Raw genomic sequence first — 17,350 nt, 5'->3', positions numbered from 1 at the left:
ATCTACTAAAGAATATGTTGGTGTCTATGCCTTTTAAGTGCAGCAATAAGTGCCGCAATAAGTGGAATGTAGGACTGCGGCACTGCCACGTGAATGTGGGTCAGGATCAGTTCTGACAACAAAGGGCCTGGTTTAGATCTTGGTGGATGGGTTACTCCATCACAACGGTGAGAGATATTCCATCTGGCAAAATATAAATCCTGTAAGATATAATGGGATTTATATTTCAGTGGATGGGATATCCATCACCGTTGTGACTGAGTAACCCGTCCGCCAAGATCTAAATCAAGCTCTAAGTGACCACACAGCTACCCTGTTTTTCGTGAGGGTCATTGCCTCGTGGTTCTGTGTGCCGAGATAGTGCCTGGCGTCTGCTGCACCAAAGAATCGTCATCTGTGGCATATGGCCAACACAACAAAGAAGAAGCGTCAAGTACTGACCGGAGTTTTGGAGTGAGCCGCACCGTGAACCAAGTACCCACTGGAGTGCCAGACTGAGCCACGATCTGCAGGCGGACGCCTGGAAAAGGGTCTCTGACAGAATCCTTCACCCCCTGATTCGACCCTTCGAGAGGCTCGCTGCATGGCAGGCTGCTGTCCAGCTTCTGAGAAGTCAGTCATATGCCACCTGGAGGCTACCTGCTACCGGTGAGCTCCCACAGCAACAGGAGGGCCCAACGCAGCCCAGTGCTACTCCAGCAAACTCGGCGACAGACAATCAGCCTCTGCCTGAGAGTGCTAAGACAAAACCAGAGTGTGAGCACGAACTGCACTAGCGGACCAGTTTCGAACTCAGATACTGGGAGGGGAAACTCAGTGGGAAGGCAGGACCACGTAGAGACAGGTGGAGGCCTATTCGGCAGCGGACACTAAGGGTGCAAAACCCGCACCAATAAAGCGGGTATGTGTACATTATTGGATGCATATCAAAATTCTATCATTTTTGGAGTGATAAAGTACTTGTTTTTCTACATATAGAAGCACTGGGCTGGACAGTGATCTTATTGCACTGCTTGAGGGAGGGCATTGATTCTTGAGTTGGGGTAACCCCCGATGCTAACCTTCATGAGAAGCCTGTAATTGCTCAACCTCGCTACCACAGAGTCAAGAGTGTAAAGCATGGTCCTTGGCCCAGTTTGATCAGCCATAGTAGGGCAGATGCAGTGTAAACAGTGGTAAATGCCTCAACCCCAAAGGTTGCGGCCTAGAATTTGTATAGCGCATTCGACCAAAAACGTATTAAGGCGCTATGCAGGGAGAGCACTGAGAGGGAGGTGGCAACTCAGAACAACAGGATATGCACCAAACTACCCCGAAAAGGCAGGTTAATCTGCAAAAAGTTACGTTTTAACTTGCTTGTGGAACATCAGATGTGAACTAAGGCTCCTGATGTGTTCCGGCAGGGAATTCCAAAACCTGGCAGCAGCCACAGTGAAGGAATGTCACCCCCCCCTCCCACCTAGCTTTCTTAAACAAAGGTACTGCCACCTTGTTTTGTCCACCCAAATGCAGCGGTCTCTGAAGGACATACCAATTCAGGATTGTCCTGAGATAACTCTACCCCCAAGAGTGGAGGGCTTTGTGCGTCAAGCAGAGTGCTTTAAAGAACACCTGGTTCCTTACTGGCAGCCAATGAAGGTATCTCAGTCTGTCCCTGACCGGGGAGAGTTCGGGCATTCCCAGAAAAAGGCGTGCAGAAGCATTCTGGATGATTTGGAGCTTGTTCAAGGCGTATTGGTTGACATTCAGATAGAGGGAGTTACAGCAGTCTATGCAGGTGGTGCGATAAGAGCAATGACCACTGACACCCTGAGCTCTTTGGGAAGAAAAGGCAGTATTGTTTTCAAACCACCAATCATCCACAAGCAAGAACTCACCATTCTATAAATCTGGGTGATGAAAGACACAGTGTTATCGAAAATCACACCCAGGTTTTTGTCCGCAGTCGCTGGGGCAGGTAAAATGCCACCTGTTTCTGGCCGCCAACAGTTTTCCAGATTGAGTTATCCGCTCCAAACACCAAGATCTCTGTTTTTTCCCCATTAATTTTGAGTCAGATCTTCCTCATCCATCTGCCAATCTCCTGCATGCAAACCCTGAACCTGTCTGCTACCTCATCCCAGTCATCGGAGATGGACACGATGATCTGGGTATCGTCCGCATAGGAAGATACCTTGAAATCAAAAGAGCGAAGCAGTTTTGCTAGAGGGATTACATACAAGTTCAATAGAGTTGGGCTTAAGGAGGACCCTTGGGGAACCCCACAGGAGAGCTGAAAGGGTGCTGCTCTGAAGTCTCCGCAGCTGAATTTGATCGATCTGCCCCAAAGGAAAGATTCCAACAGTTTGATGGGCACATCCTTCAGCACGGCCTGTCGCAGCCTCTGCAGCATCAGTGATGTAGATATGGTGTCAAAGACTGCTGTCAGGTCTAGCCTGCCCAGTTGCCACTTTAACGGAGTCTGACAACCATGATAAACTTTAGTCAATATTTTAATATTTACTGGATCCATCTAAGCTGTTTTCCCCTGCAGAAGCCTTAATTCACAAAGTGTGAAGTCAGAATGACATACAGAAGAGTTTAACACTTAGACAATTGTCTTTCCTATTTAACTGTAAAGTTTTCTTATATACTTAATGCCTGGATATCTAATATCCTTGACAAAAGGGGAATAGTAAACCATTGAGTCAGCTCCACTTTAAAGAAAAGGTTTGTGCACTATTGAAGAGCTGTGTAGCCAGTTTACCTAAGGAATCCATGGCACCAGGCCACAACCTTTCATGTCCTGGGTTTTCTTTTCACAGAGTACTTTTTGCCCAATGTGTTAATGCAATTAGGTCAAGTGAAACACATCTACAAAGCCCTCCACGACCAAGGACCAGCATACATGAACCACCGCCTGAACTTTCACCAACCATCCAGAAACCTTTGTTCTGCCTCCGTCACACAGACCCCACACATCCGCCGTTTCCACAGCGGAGGCTGCTCCTTCTCCCACCTCGCCGCTAAGTCCTGAAATGCCCTACCCTTCCACCTTCGGAACATCACCCTCGGTGACGGGTGTCAGAAAGAGAATCAAGAACTGGCTTTTCGACCAAGCCACCCCGCGCCTTGGTACCCTCACGGGTAAGAAGCTCCATTTTATAAGTAATGATTGATTGATTGAAATTAACCAAGACATCAACTCCCAAAATGCACCAACTGCTGGAGAAAAGTCAAAGAGTGTAAACTGGGTGACAATGAGGCACCTGCTCTCCCTCCCATAACCAGGTATCTTTAGTGATTATTGTAGGGAATAATAACCTTCCAGGAGGGTACCACACCCTTTAACAATGCTACAAAAGCACTCTGGGGAGCTTTGTGTACAAGCTCCAGATGTGTGATAGCTTCAGAGCATCTATTGTACATTGCATGCCTGCTGCAGAATCTGGTTAACAGAAGAGGAAGCACTGAGTCATAAATCTCCATTCAGCTGCTGTCAGGTTTTAGCAGATAAAGGACTGAAATAGCTCACAACTCTCCAAAGGATTACTCTGTCTGACTCTGAAGTACTCTGCAGAAGAAAAGTCTATTCTCCTGAGATGCACCGTGGCAGAGGTTAACACAACTGTCTGCTCTCGAACTTTGACAAGACGTGAACACGAAGTTAAAATGGAGGGAGAATCAATTGTGATGGGAAAAGGAGCAATCTCCTTATAAGAATAGAATCCACAGCAGAGGCAAAAGAAAAAAAAAAGCACTGGCTTGTGGAAAGCTTCAGCCATCTCGGTTATGAAATGATACATTCAAATGGCTCATCTTAAAATCACTGAGCAGAAGGTAGCTTGGTGTGGCTCAGTGAGCTGAACACAGCTCTGAAACGTAGTGATTGGCAGGTCGTGAGTTGGAATACTGGCAAAGCTGACTCATCTGTTATTTACTGCGCTTAGAAACAATGAAGTTCAATAGAAGCACCATATAAAACACTTATTATAAATCTCTTAATTATCAGATTTTGCAATTAACAGTTCTTTATACAATGTTAACTGAGATACTTTCAATGTTTATTCTGCAAGCTTTTTTTACAGTGATGAACTTGTAGGTAAGCGGATTTGGGTGAAATAAACACTTTTCAGAAAATGCTGCTCAGCTCTGTAAGCTGATAAGCCACATTTCCCCCAAAACAGCTTTCCAGGTGTAAATAGTACTGCTTCCATTCGGCCCTTTGGCCTTTGTGATCTAGACAAAATATCTTCATGGGATAGGTGGACATTTCAAAGGCAAGGGCACCCACGAGGAGCAAATATATGACCAGAGCGACAAAGTTAAACATATAAACAACAGAATATTCAGTTTAAACGTTTAAGTGATTAAATAAAAAAAGCATCCTTTTTCGAATTATCTACACTGTTAATCAAGTTGGGAAGAGTATCTTCAGAAGGGCTATAAGCCTAAAAACTGCCCTTTATCAGAAAATATATGTCTTAAAATGTAGAAAAGTGATTATTAGGTTAGGAGGGGCAGAGTGCAGAGTACCACTGAAAATTAAAAAGAACTGTAATTGATCAACTCAGTTTTCTCTGGGATGACCCAGTTACCAGGGGCGGCTCCGCCTGCTGTGAGTGCAGCAGGCAAACACAAATAAATAAAATGGCTTGTCAATGCCATTTTATTTTTCCACCGGCCTGCGCTGTGCAGTACGAAGGGGGGGTGGGGGGGGCGAGGTTCAATCCTGTGAATGCAAGATGACTACAGCCCCTGCCAGTGCGCATGTCAGATTGACCGGCTGTCTACTGCCATCCTATCCGGCATGCTCACTATGGACCCAGCTATCTGAGGGCTGTAATACAGCCTGGAGATTGCTGGCACAGGTCACAGCCTCAAAATGAGCACTGGGTGAGCCTGCTCTAATCAATTATGGAGCTGCTCTAATGCAGAAACAGCATGACAGCAGCTCCAGGATTCGTTGGATAGGTGTTCCACAAGCAGGAAGAAAGTTCTTCCCTTTCCTGCTCATGGACACAAGGATCGCCAGCAGAGAAGTGCTGCACCAGGCGGGAGCTGCCGCCAAGTTTATGGCGAGTTGTGCGTCATCGCGCCACACCATACTTTGTTACCGCTAGCCGCCACTGCCTGGTGCTGCTTTTGACAAAGTAGGATCTGAAATTTATGTGTCTGCTAAAATCAGGTTTCATAGCAACACAATCTAAGTATTAAGACTTTCCCTAGAAAGGTAATCTGTTCATAGCACAGGACTCATTCTTAGTATACTCAGTATATATTTGCATGTTCAAATTCAAAAGCACATCAGTAATAGGAGTAGGCTAAGTGAAAGTTTACTCCATCTAATTGGAGTAAAGTGTAAAACCGTAGCTGTTTCGTAGCACTGCTGGATGTTAAGCTTCACTTTATTCAACGACTGCCCTCAGCTGGATGTTCCATCCAATAAGGATGGCACTTCAGGTGGCAGGGGTTGGCACGCCACGATTGACACTAGGGAAACCCAATAACCACCTCTCAGCAGCTGGTTACCTCCCTTCACCCACTGTCCCGCCCTTGGACTTCAAGCTCAATGGGAGGTACAGGGAGTTGCCAGCAGGCGGATGGTAAGAAGCTGCCGAATGCTGAAACTGCGGTTAAGAGCAGCAGCAGAAATGTCCTGCAGCAGCACCTGGTCTCTCGTTTTTGTGCAACCCCATCCCCTCTTTTAGGTATAGCTTGACACTGAAGGTACCTGCAAGAACAATTGTTTATTCTTTAAGCCTTTACGTGCGCGTGACGGCCGGGAGCCGTCACCGGTCACGGTGGGCGTGTGCGGAGGACGGCCCCCGGCTGTCCGAACCCTGCCCACTCATTATTTCCCCAGCAACGCGGCGGAATTTGCGCCACGGTCAAGGGGTTAAAACATAACTTAAGTGTTTTTTTTCCACTCGGGAGTACTTCCCTCTCACCTCATGCGATCTGATGTATCATTGTGCCTCCTATGTAATTCTTGCATTGCAATACATGAGGGACTTTTTAAGATCTCAAAAGCACACTGACTCACCACACATTTAATCATTTATCTCATAGATACACTACATACAGGAAGTAATGTTTTTTTTGTTTCCGTTTTTTCACAGCAGCAGGCTTTTTTATATATTTGATCAAGACTCAAAATCCAAGCAAGATCTATTGGAATTGTTAATGCGTGTTAACATTTGTCAGCTTCATAGTTTAGAAAGTTTTTTTAAATGTCAAGTTGTGAGATCCCCTAAACCAGAATTCAGCTAATTTCTCCCTTGATCTATTTTGGGTTTTGTCTCTGATATACAGCATATATTGGCAAATAACCTACGTAACTAGTCAAATGCACAACACGAGGTCATAAAAAATAGAATTAGAAGACCCCATGACAGCTGTCCGTCGGCACTGAATGATTTAGGTTAGCAGAAAGACATGTCTAGTGTTTCTAAATAGCCCCACCCTCCTGGTACTGCAGAAGGGTGACCAGAGAGAGCTATCAGCAGACTTCCTGCTCTGTTTCCACCCAACAAAAATCAGGGTTGGAAATAGCAGAGAAGCTGCCCTTATGTGCTCTAAACAAATGCCTGTCTGTTCACACAGGATGTCTGCATCTGCCATGGTGACACGGAAAGGATGTATGCGAGTTAAAAATATGTACATCTCTTGCATGTCAAGAGAAAAAACCTTTGTTCGGCCATCGGTTCACTGAGCAGATGTAGTAAAAAGAAAATTAACCCGCTGTAAATCTTCATAGAGGCCACAATATTTCATCAACTTGTCAAGAGGAAGTCACAGTCTGTGTGAATGAATGTGACAGCAAGTGGACCTACGCCCATAAATTATTTCATTGGCTGTCACAGTGGTAAAGCAACCAAATACCAGTCACAGCCATAAAAATGATGAAAAAGTTGGAGACAGATTGGCAGATATAATGTAAATAGGTGTGTGGTGTGTTTGGGAGAGTCCACCAGTTGATACTCACTTCTTTTCTGGGGTGGAGTCGTAATCTAGCGGCAAAACCCTAATTTTTAAAAAAGCATTGGCAAAACCACAGGATCTGGAGTAGCCAGCCAATCTTTTGACTTTGCCAGTGCTTCATTGGTCATGGTTTTTGCAAAATGTTATTTTGTGACGCAGCTAGGCCCTCTTCAATCAAACCACAATATAATGGAAAAATATTGTTTTGGTCTAAAAAAGCACACATTGCCATAGTAGTCCCTGAGAGTTAAGGGAACTCATTTTTGTGTAGATGTGTTCCTTGTGAAAGGGCAGAACACTGTCACTTACAGTGAAGTTGGTCAATTGCTGAAGTGGGCTGATCCACCGGCTCATACTCTTTGCTGTGCTTGGTGGAACAACATGTGAATGACACAATACCAGACCAATGGCAGAAGAAGGTTGGCCGAAAGACCCGGTTAGTAAGTTTATTCTACACATAATTTTAGTAAAATCAAAAGCACCTGGCTAACACTAGACCTACAAAAGCAGTAGTTGATGAATAGCAGGTTTCATACAAAAATACTATCTACATTTCTTTATTTCAGCGGATTTACAGTTATTTCGAGCATGACGCAGCTTGAATTTATAGAGGTGTATTCCTTATCTATACTCATAATCCATTATTCTTCCTTGGCTTTTACGTTCCTGTATCAGAAGATCAAGGTTCTAATTATATCTTACCTCACTTAAGCACAGTGTGTGATCTTGGGCATGGCAGTTCATCCCTTAGGAGTAGATACGGGTGTTTGTACAGTAATAGGTGTCTACCAGCATCTGTGTTTGGCTTCCAAAATCCCACTGGTGGAATAGCAACCCCTAAACGGTTCCTTCTATAACAGAACATATCCACGTGCCTCAATTCCCTTGTCTGTCAAGTGTATTCAGAAAAAGAACAAGCATTGGCAAAACCAATATTGTCTGCCTTTTGGTTTGTCAATGCTTATTTCTAATGCTGAACTATGCTGTTACTACACATGAGCAAGTATGGGTTATGAAGCTGTGGTAGATTTTTTTAATTTAGATTTAGAAAATGGTGGAATTCAGTCTTGATGGTGTAATTAAAAACAATTTCTGCCTTAAAGAGTCTGAAAATAATTGTTACATTTTGCCTTGAGCTTTATGAAAAGTTATGGGTGTGCGTTTTATAATTTATTTTGGGAGTAATTAAAAAAATTTTTTAAAAAGGGTGCCGAAGGTGTTTTTAGGAAAAAAGGATGAACCAGTAGCAAATTTCAGCTGACATACCTCCTAAGAAGAACAAACGGTACAAAAGGGGGTGGTGATGGACGGAGCATCTGAATCAATCAAACACTCACACCCCGTCAAAAGATCTGGGTTTAATCCATCACCGTTCTTTAGCCCACTCTGCCACCCCAGTTCAGACATGGCTATATGCAAATCAGTTTGACCCTGTGCCTCATGGGAACAGTCCAGCCCGAACTGCCAAGCCATGTCTTCCCTGGACCAGAAACAAGCTTCCGAGGACCGGTTTCTGGCATTCCAGCCGTCTTCAGCCCGGCTTGCTTGAATCTAGTGGCAAAGTGAGCAAGGGACTCACGAATGAGCATACCCTGCCACACTAATGGCGGCCAAAAGCGGTACAAAAGGGGGTGGTGATGGACGGAGCATCTGAATCAATCAAACACTCACACCCCGTCAAAAGATTTGGGTTTAATCCATCACCGTTCTTTAGCCCACTCTGCCACCCCAGTTCAGACATGGCTATATGCAAATCAGTCTGACCCTGTGCCTCATGGGAATAGTCCAGCCCGAACTGCAATACCTCCTAAGAAAGCACAAAAAAACAACCAGTAGGGGGCTGGAAAACAACAGAGGAGCAAGGGAGTGGGGGAGCAACTCGACGCTGCTGCATCGTTGAGCACCAAAGGGCAGGAGGATTAACAGTTGTACTTGGGGAGGGTGAGTTTAATTTAAAAAACGTAAAGGTGAAGTAAACCCATGGTAGGAGGAGCAACAACGAGGGCACGAGGTATGGATGTGAGAAGATAGCAGAACCCAGGGAAGAAAGAGCAAACAAGAACATGCATACACATGAAATGCTAAAAGAAAAAGAAAAAAGTAGTTCCATTAATGTAGGCTGTGGAAGAATATAACTCATCCATTTAGAAGGATGATATGCTCAAGAAGGATAAACAGAAGAATTATGTGAAGCGTAAATTAAGAAGCAAGCTAATGAGACTGACAAGAAAGACAACCAATTATAAGTAATGGGCTGACCTAAAGCCTACTGTAAGTATTCTGATTTGTATACAATATGTCTGCTGACAACAAACATCTAAAACGTGGAAAAAGTTTGGATAAAGTCCTTTATAGAATGTATATGGATCATCGTGCTGGATTTCAATCATTCATCGTGCAAGAAGCTAGTCAATTAGTGGCAAACACACATTTTATATTCTTCTAGAGTAGACGTTTGAACAGAAGAAAATAAAACACATCTTACTAGTAAAGGACTTTCACCAAATCCTATAGCCCTAATGTGTTCCATCATGCACACATCATGACAGCACTGTGAAACCAGCTTTATAGAAGGCCTCTCAAAACAGTCCTCCTTCACCTTACATGGAAGACATCACCGATTTAAAGAAATTACAATGTTTTAATGTGGTCTTAAAGTAGCAGATGATCCACCGTTGCCCACGGCTACGTTCTCGTACCACCCACCTTCTTCTAGAGGATGTCAGGAAATCTTTGGCAATTGTGACCCAGTCTACCTCCTTTGAATCAAAAGTTTGCAGTGAGTGGGAAGAAGGAGACTGCAGAGGGGGTAGATCAACATGCTAGCAGGTGAAAAGTTGTGCTCTTAGCCAAACACTAGACCTTGTTTGTCTGCTAAAAGCATTAGGTTGCTGGGATTTGAGATTCCATGCTCAATGTGCAAATTAAAATACAAGTCCCAACAAGTTTGGTGCTGTTGGTTGAAACAGGAGGATCTGAATGTCACCCTTATGATATGGGCTATTGTGATCAATAAGTGCTGGGGCAGGGCCTCTGCAATTCTTGCACCCCGAAAAAAGTACCTCAACTGAACATCCAAGGACTGATGAATCTGAGACGGCGTTAAGCCTCAATTTCATAAGGTAATTTGTCCCCAAAGTAAGGCACCTCTCAACAAATCAAAATAAATATGAGAAATACAGTTAAGTAAGAAAAGGGCCCACTCAATAATAGTGTTCTGGATCCATAATACATGTAAAGGATGTATTACAAAATTCAAAAGATGTTGGTCAGACTCAATGACATGAAGGCTCGCAGCAAACAGAGTATTACGGAGTAGTCTAAAATCAAAAAATATCCAAGTCCTAGAGGGACAACAATATCAACAGAGAAATAGACAGCATCCCAGGTAGAATCGGAAAGTCTTCTGGCTCACAACCAAAATCAGGGTTTATATAGGAAATCTTCTCATAGAACAGAACGGAAACTGCAAATTCATCATGATGTGAGCGATGATATCATCTTATTACAAACAAGAATGCAGTTTTATTCAACTTCATATTGCCTTAGCACTATCCCACTATATGAATATTGATTCTGCCCACTCTATGCTAATGCCATGTGGAGATGGAACAACAAAGTAGACACTTAAACAACAGCAAACTATTTTGAATGAATAGGGTATGGTGAGCTAATGGAAGGATCTGAACATAAGATTCAGTTTTGTGACCAAGATAGAGAGTTTGCTTCGAGAACAGCACGAACAATGGCAGCGAAAATTAATAAACATGCCTGCATGCAAACGTGTTCTGCATAAATACCAAGCAGTGACATGTGCAGGGGGAAAGCATCCATTCTGGAAAACATGGCTGCCAGGCCTAAATTGAGGTCTAGTAAAAGGGGTCTGGAATACACACTTTTACAGATCATAGGATACTTGTTTAAAAAGCACAATATCAGTGGGTACATGTTTAATTGAGAGATAAAGAACATTCCGCATGTTGATAGTGATGCCCCAAAATTTAAATGCACATACATCTTCCACAAAAGTTAAACACTCAACGTTTAGCCAAAATTTCAGATATCTTCTTTAGTCCCAAGTGGAAACACATGCCGCCAATATACATCTTTACAGTATACAAGGCTGAGCACCTTACACCTACATAGTGTCTTAACATACACCTCTGAAAACCAGTGCATTCCATTTCTAACAATTTTGTATTATCTTTTACAGTCCAAAGAACAAGAGCTTGCTTTAAATCCTAGTACTATTATGAAATTAATTAATTTGTTTGAAGTACCTGTAACCAATAGCATAGTTGTGTTTTTGTAGAGGAGTCTTGCAGCATACGTGCACTACAAGGCACGGTTTGCGCTACACAAGACATCCCAATAACTATCAATCCACCAGTGTCCATATATCCGAATAATAAAAGTTTTTATTATAAAAAAGAATGAGTGAAAGGATGGATGCATGCATATGAGGATAAATGGATGGAAAAAAATTATGATTCAATGGGGCGGGTGTATAGAAAGGTTGAAGGAGGTACAGATGGGTGGATGAATAGAGGAAAGTGTGAATGCGTGGATGGACATAAGTGTATAAGAATGTGTCTAAGGAGGCTGGGTTTTTTTTTGTTTTCCATGCTTGTTGTGGTCAGATGTAGTTCACGTTGTGGGTATTTTTCTTTTCTGGCTTTTCCCTTAGCTATCAGTGTTTGTCACAGTGTATCTTGGGCAAATCGTCAGTGGTCAAGATATACCAAGTAAAAGTAACCCAAAGAGGAATATGGGAGAGAATATCATTCAAAGAGGTCGTCTGACCTGTACCTGCAAAAGGGAAACAGTGGGAATTGTAACATGCTATGTACTGATTTACATTTTCATGTTGGTTTGAAATGATGCATTCCTTGTATTTGTTTTAATGTTTATTGCATTTTGAAGTACCAAGAATGGAGCTCAGACCTGGGTTGCTTGGTCCTTTCTTGTCCTGTCTCTTCCCAATTCATAGTACTTGACTTTGTTGATGGACACTAGCCCCATGAACCTCTATTTTGGTTCACACATTCCAACCTTTTACACTTTTTTTGCTGTCTAGCTTTCTTATGGAAAATGGGCTTTGTTTGACCACCATACCCGCAATGCATGATGGGTATGCTTTACCTTACTGCACTAGGTTCTCTTGCCACACATTTTGCAGTACACCCTGCTAGTTTCCTAAAAGAGAAGAATGAAAACAAACCACTGCAAGGGATCTGATTTTATGCAAAATGAAACGCCCAGCTTTTCAGCATATCTTCTGGTGTGACTGTTTCTGAACTCTTCGGCTCACGCGGTGACGCAGATTTCATTGTTTCTACTACATTTACAAAGCCTTTCCCACCAAACCTGGAAGCCCTGTACAGCTCCCTTTCAAATACAACACTTTGCTGTGACAAAAGCAACTGGCACTTCCAGATAAGTCTGGGCCCTGATCAGGCAGCCTTCTGCAGGCTTGATTGAGAGCCAGCGGCCAGGAAGCTGGCCTAAGAGATAGCATTCAAGCATTGTACTTACAAACTGTAAGAAAACATTTCCAAGTTCGTGCTGAGAGTGTGGTTCAGGCTGTAAGTGAAACTCCAAAGCTTCCAGGAACTTTGTGTGAACTTCAAGTATGTCTTCAATGTTGGAGAACAAAATCTTAAATAAAAATAAAAAACAGACAACATTAAATATGCTAATTTAACATAGAAACAGGGCTCCGGTTTTATGGTATTTATTTTATAGACATTTACATTTGTATTTACCAATACTTATATTTTGGTAAATTTACCTGTATTAATGGATATTTATTTTGGATTTGTGAAAATAATTATCCTGAAGCTAGTATAGTTCCACTGTTATTTAACCAATAAACATACAGTCAATTCTATTCAATTCAATTAAACTTTATTCAGTTTTTTGTAATAAAACCATAAAAGCACAGGATACAAAAATATGATACATACAATCCACACGAGGACATACTAGGTTGGACCATAATATATGCAGATTAAGACACTTGTGGTTAACAAGGTTCTACAAACACATGGATTGTACCGGATGGACAAATAATTCTAGATGATACAATAGCACCATGCTCAAGATCAAGTTGTTAGTTATACAGGCGGGTGGAGCACGATAAAGTGCATAATGACAGGAGGTAATATCTGGCAGCAGACTAGTTAATCACAGCTCGTTCTAAGCCTGATGGCGGATTAAAAAAAGTTAAGCGCATAAAAGACAGTCCGTCCGTACCTGCTTAAAATTTGCCTTTTTCAGAATGGAAATTAAAAAAATAGAGTCTTACGTGAATTCCTGACAGGTTTCAATATGTACATCCACAGAAACAATTCAGTATACTTATATTAAAGATGCAAATTTTAGTATCGACCTAGCGCATATCTACTGCTTTTAAGCCTCATTACTAAAATGTTTTTAAACACCCCTTTCATGTCAATCCACACAGCTATTAACCTGGCAGTCATGATGGACAGCATATAGAATCACACTAAAAACAACCTACATTTCGTTTTTATCCTCATCTAAAAATAAATATAGACCGGAAACTAAATAGTTTTCTGTCTGTAATTATGTGTAAAAATCTGTAAAAACACAAAACAGAGAGCCTTACATACAAACAATCTGCTAATTTGATCACTTTTGAGAAACGTAACTTCAGACGCTCCACACAAAAAAAATTCCAAAGTTTGGATGTAGTGGATGGCAACAGCATGAGACAGATTCTTTGCAAACAGAGTTAAAGCAGGAGTAAGCTCAGATCTATGAAATTCAAATTCAAAGAACCGTTCATCAAATTCAGAAATCAATTAATGTAGGCATTACTTGCAGTTTTAGTACATGCATTCTAAGAGTTCCAGAGTGGAGTTATAGGGGGGTGCAGGGACAGGAAGAAAAAAAGTAAAAGGAATGTGCATGTGTGTCTGTTTTTAGGGATAAGGGTAGAATCCTAGTTATTAATTAGACACAGGCAAAGTTTTCGATAAGGCGGCGTAACCGCACGTAAATATTGACTTTTGTATCACGCTTATTTTGCGAAAAGCCCACAATTATGCCTTTATGCCAGGTTCATACCTAGGCAACCGGAAAAATCATAACATGTGGAAGCATGAGAGTAAATGTAACAAACAGAATGTGCATAGCTGCCGTAATGTGCGATTGTGCACTTTTTGTAGAGCAAAATGTGTTTTATATCCAAAAAGGACGCTGTTCATGCTAAAAAGCAAGATTCTGCCTCTGACGTAATTTCCCCGATATTTCACATAATTACATAAGAGGAAACACAGATTTTGCAGTCCTTTAGATGCTAAAAGGCCCTATTGCCCACTGACTGTAGGATATAAATGGTTGGTAACTGTTCTCATCATTATACAACCTCATGTTGAGCTACAGAGCATAATGGGGAGTTGGCTTTTAACAGCTGTTATCACCCTGTGCAAAGGTCAATACAGCTTAATAAACACATGTAACCTCAAATTCAAAGTGGTTCGTCCAATCAAATTTATCAGAAAACAATCTACAGTTATAGAGGTAGGACCAGCGGTGGCTATTCCGCAATGGCAGAGGAGCAGCCCCCACTGGCCAGCAGCTGAAAAATAAAACTATCACTTACTTTAATTTTTCAGATGCTGGCTCTGAGCCAATGCGTGTAGGGAGCGGTGGGCCGGGCCGTGGGAGGGGAGGCTTGGAGGGGGGGAGGATTGTTGTACAATTCTAAGTGTGCATGTCTGTTTACCCGGCTGTCCTACGCAGCCAAACAGACATGCGCAATCAGGTTTTTCGAACTCGGCTGTATTCTACAGCCAGGTTAGAGAAAGGCATAGACTCTCTCAGCCCACTCAGGCCAATCCCCAAGCTGCTCTCATAGAACGAGAGCAGCCTCTTGATTGGATGGGGAGTATGTTGTCCCAGGAACTGCCGGGAGTAGTCTTAACAACACAAGCCTCGCCATAGGTCAGTCGTACAAATATCTAGGTGTCCATTTGGACTCTAGGGGTAACCTTGTAAAACAGCGTAATGAGATTGCAGTTAAAGCCACGACACTTGCGGTGTCACTAACCAAGCTCTCGAAAAACCTCTCAGGTCCAACTCTTTCGCCCCTTCTGGAAGTCCTAAGAGCAAAAATCGGCCCTACTCTATCGTACGGCATAGGGATATTCAAGGGCAAATTGTTTATTTTTATTTATTTTTACATTTGTATGGCGCTACAGCTACCCAAAAAGGGTTTCCCGGCGCCTGTGACATTCGATTAGATTGAAGGAAAATTGCCAAATAGTGGTATTACTGCAGTTGCTTCTGGAACAGCCAGGTTTTTACGTATTTCCGGAATTTCGTATAGCTTTCTTCTTTCCGGATCTGCGGGGGGAGTGAGTTCCATAGAGTGGGCCCTCTCACAGCAAAAGAACGTCCTCCCGTTCTTTGCAGTTTGAATCTCGGAACAGCGAAATTCGCTGCTGTTTGGGATCGGAGATTCCTTGTTGGGAGATAGGGGGGAGGCCAAGGCTTGTAGGTAGCCGGGCGCAGTTCTGGTTTTAATTTTAAACATATATATCAAGGTTTTGAAGCTGATTCGATGTTCTATCCTGAGCCAGTGTAAATCATTCAGATGTTTTGATATTCTGTCAAACTTTGGGATCCTGCACAGGAGTCGTGCAGCAGCGTTTTGGATCATTTGCAATCGTTTGATCACTGCTGGGTTTGAGCTCAGGTAAAGAATGTTACCGTAGTCAATGCGTGATGTTATTAGTGCGTTGACTACGGTTTTTTGGGTGTTTTGGGGCAACATCCAAATAATTTTCTTTAACCATTTTATTATGGTGAAACAGAGGCCAGCCACTTTATTTGCCTGCTGTTTCATCGACAAAGTATTGTCAATAATGACTCCTAGATTTTTCACTTGTGTGGCTGGGATGGGGAGGTTACCCATCTCTGGTGGCCAGTGTGAGGGGCACCAAAGCTCTTTATTTCTTCCTAGAAGGAGGACCTCAGTTTTATCCCCGTTTAGCTTCAACTGGTTGGTAGTCATCCAGTTGAAGATTTCCTGAAGACCATTTTTCAGAAAAGATGGGGTTGAGGGGTTTGACTCAGATAGAGAAAAAATGATCTGAGAATCGTCAGCGTATGACATTAATGTAAGGCCTACGCTGTCGGCTAGATCGGCCAGTGGTCTCAAGTACAAATTAAAAAACAGCGGGCTCAGGATGGAGCCCTGTGGGACTCCATAGGGGGTGGGGAACGTGTCTGAGCATGCAATGCTGGATTTGATCTGAAAAGATCTATCGGTTAGAAAAGACTTTATCCACTGAAGAGCCTCATTACGGATGCCGATTCTCTCTAGTGTGGTCAGGAGAATTTTGTGTGATATGGTATCAAACGCCGCACTCATATCTAAAAGAATGAGTGCGACTGTCTGACCCTCATCCAGGAGCTTTCGAATTTTTTCCGTCACACCCAATAGAGCGGTCTCCGTTGAGTGTCCTGCACAAATTGAACACTGCTTTAAACCAGCATACGAACAAAGTTTATAAAAAGGTTCTCCGACTGCAAAGTTCCGCATCCCCAGCACAGATAAGATTAGAGATGGGGTTACCAAATTATGAAGCTTCCAGTATCGGTGTATACCTTAACCTTTGTCACAAACTAAGACAGGCCGATTCAGGCACATTAGAATCTCTAGTCTGGCAAAAAATTATCGAAAAAAACCCAGGAGGAACATTTGGTTGCCTTTTCAGGGACTACATCCAACAAATGTCAGTAACCGACCTCTAGGCCCTCAACCTTAGTCAGTCCGCATTTAAAATCGCAATCAAAAAATGTGTGAGAATGTGATCACTCATCATAGATAAAGCACTCTTCTCGAAACGCAGTCACTCCTGGGCAGTTGCTAACTCCTATAGTCGGTTAACTCCTGCCACTTACTTTTCCTGCACAAATTCACTGTATCTAAAACGCAGTCTTAAAACCTACCCCCTTGGCGCCGCACGGTGGCGGACACAACATGTAGAGGGTGTGGCAAAGCAGCAGAAACGTTGCTGCATGTGGTTTGCATCTGCTCTGCTTTCAACCTCCAACGTAGGCGCAAGCTCAGGGCCGAATGGAATAGCCTGGGTGTTCGGACTTGTAGGCAAGCCATCATTGTGGCTCTGAGCCCTGCAAACACAGACTTAAACATAAGACTGACAAACTTTATTCAGCAAGTGTACCGTAATTTTAAGCAAAAGAGGTCTGCTACCGCTTCCCCCCTATCTTTTTAACCACATAATGCACTTTACAGCATATTCCAAACCGCTAGGTAGTCTGCAACAAAAAGAACATGCGAAGTACCACCAGAATATGGTTTGTTTTTATATGTATGAAATTACAGTTAATG

At 42.8% G+C, this 17,350-nt stretch overlaps 1 protein-coding gene across 1 annotated transcript in view; it reads right to left on the bottom strand.

Moving 5' to 3' along the window:
- PREX1 (phosphatidylinositol-3,4,5-trisphosphate dependent Rac exchange factor 1) overlaps nucleotides 1-17,350 on the bottom strand; it is a 774,514-nt gene that overhangs the window by 459,274 nt on the left and 297,890 nt on the right. Inside the window, exon 4 of the mRNA XM_078651860.1 lies at nucleotides 12,499-12,621. Within this exon, the coding sequence (XP_078507986.1) occupies nucleotides 12,499-12,621 (123 nt within the window). The remainder of the gene's footprint in view (nucleotides 1-12,498; nucleotides 12,622-17,350) is intronic.

The sequence above is a fragment of the Lissotriton helveticus genome, chromosome 7, assembly GCF_964261635.1.
Source record: "Lissotriton helveticus chromosome 7, aLisHel1.1, whole genome shotgun sequence".
NCBI classification, from domain to species: Eukaryota; Metazoa; Chordata; class Amphibia; order Caudata; family Salamandridae; genus Lissotriton; species Lissotriton helveticus.
The sequence above is the reverse complement of the archived record's forward strand: the minus strand, read 5'-3'. Positions and strand labels throughout refer to the sequence as shown.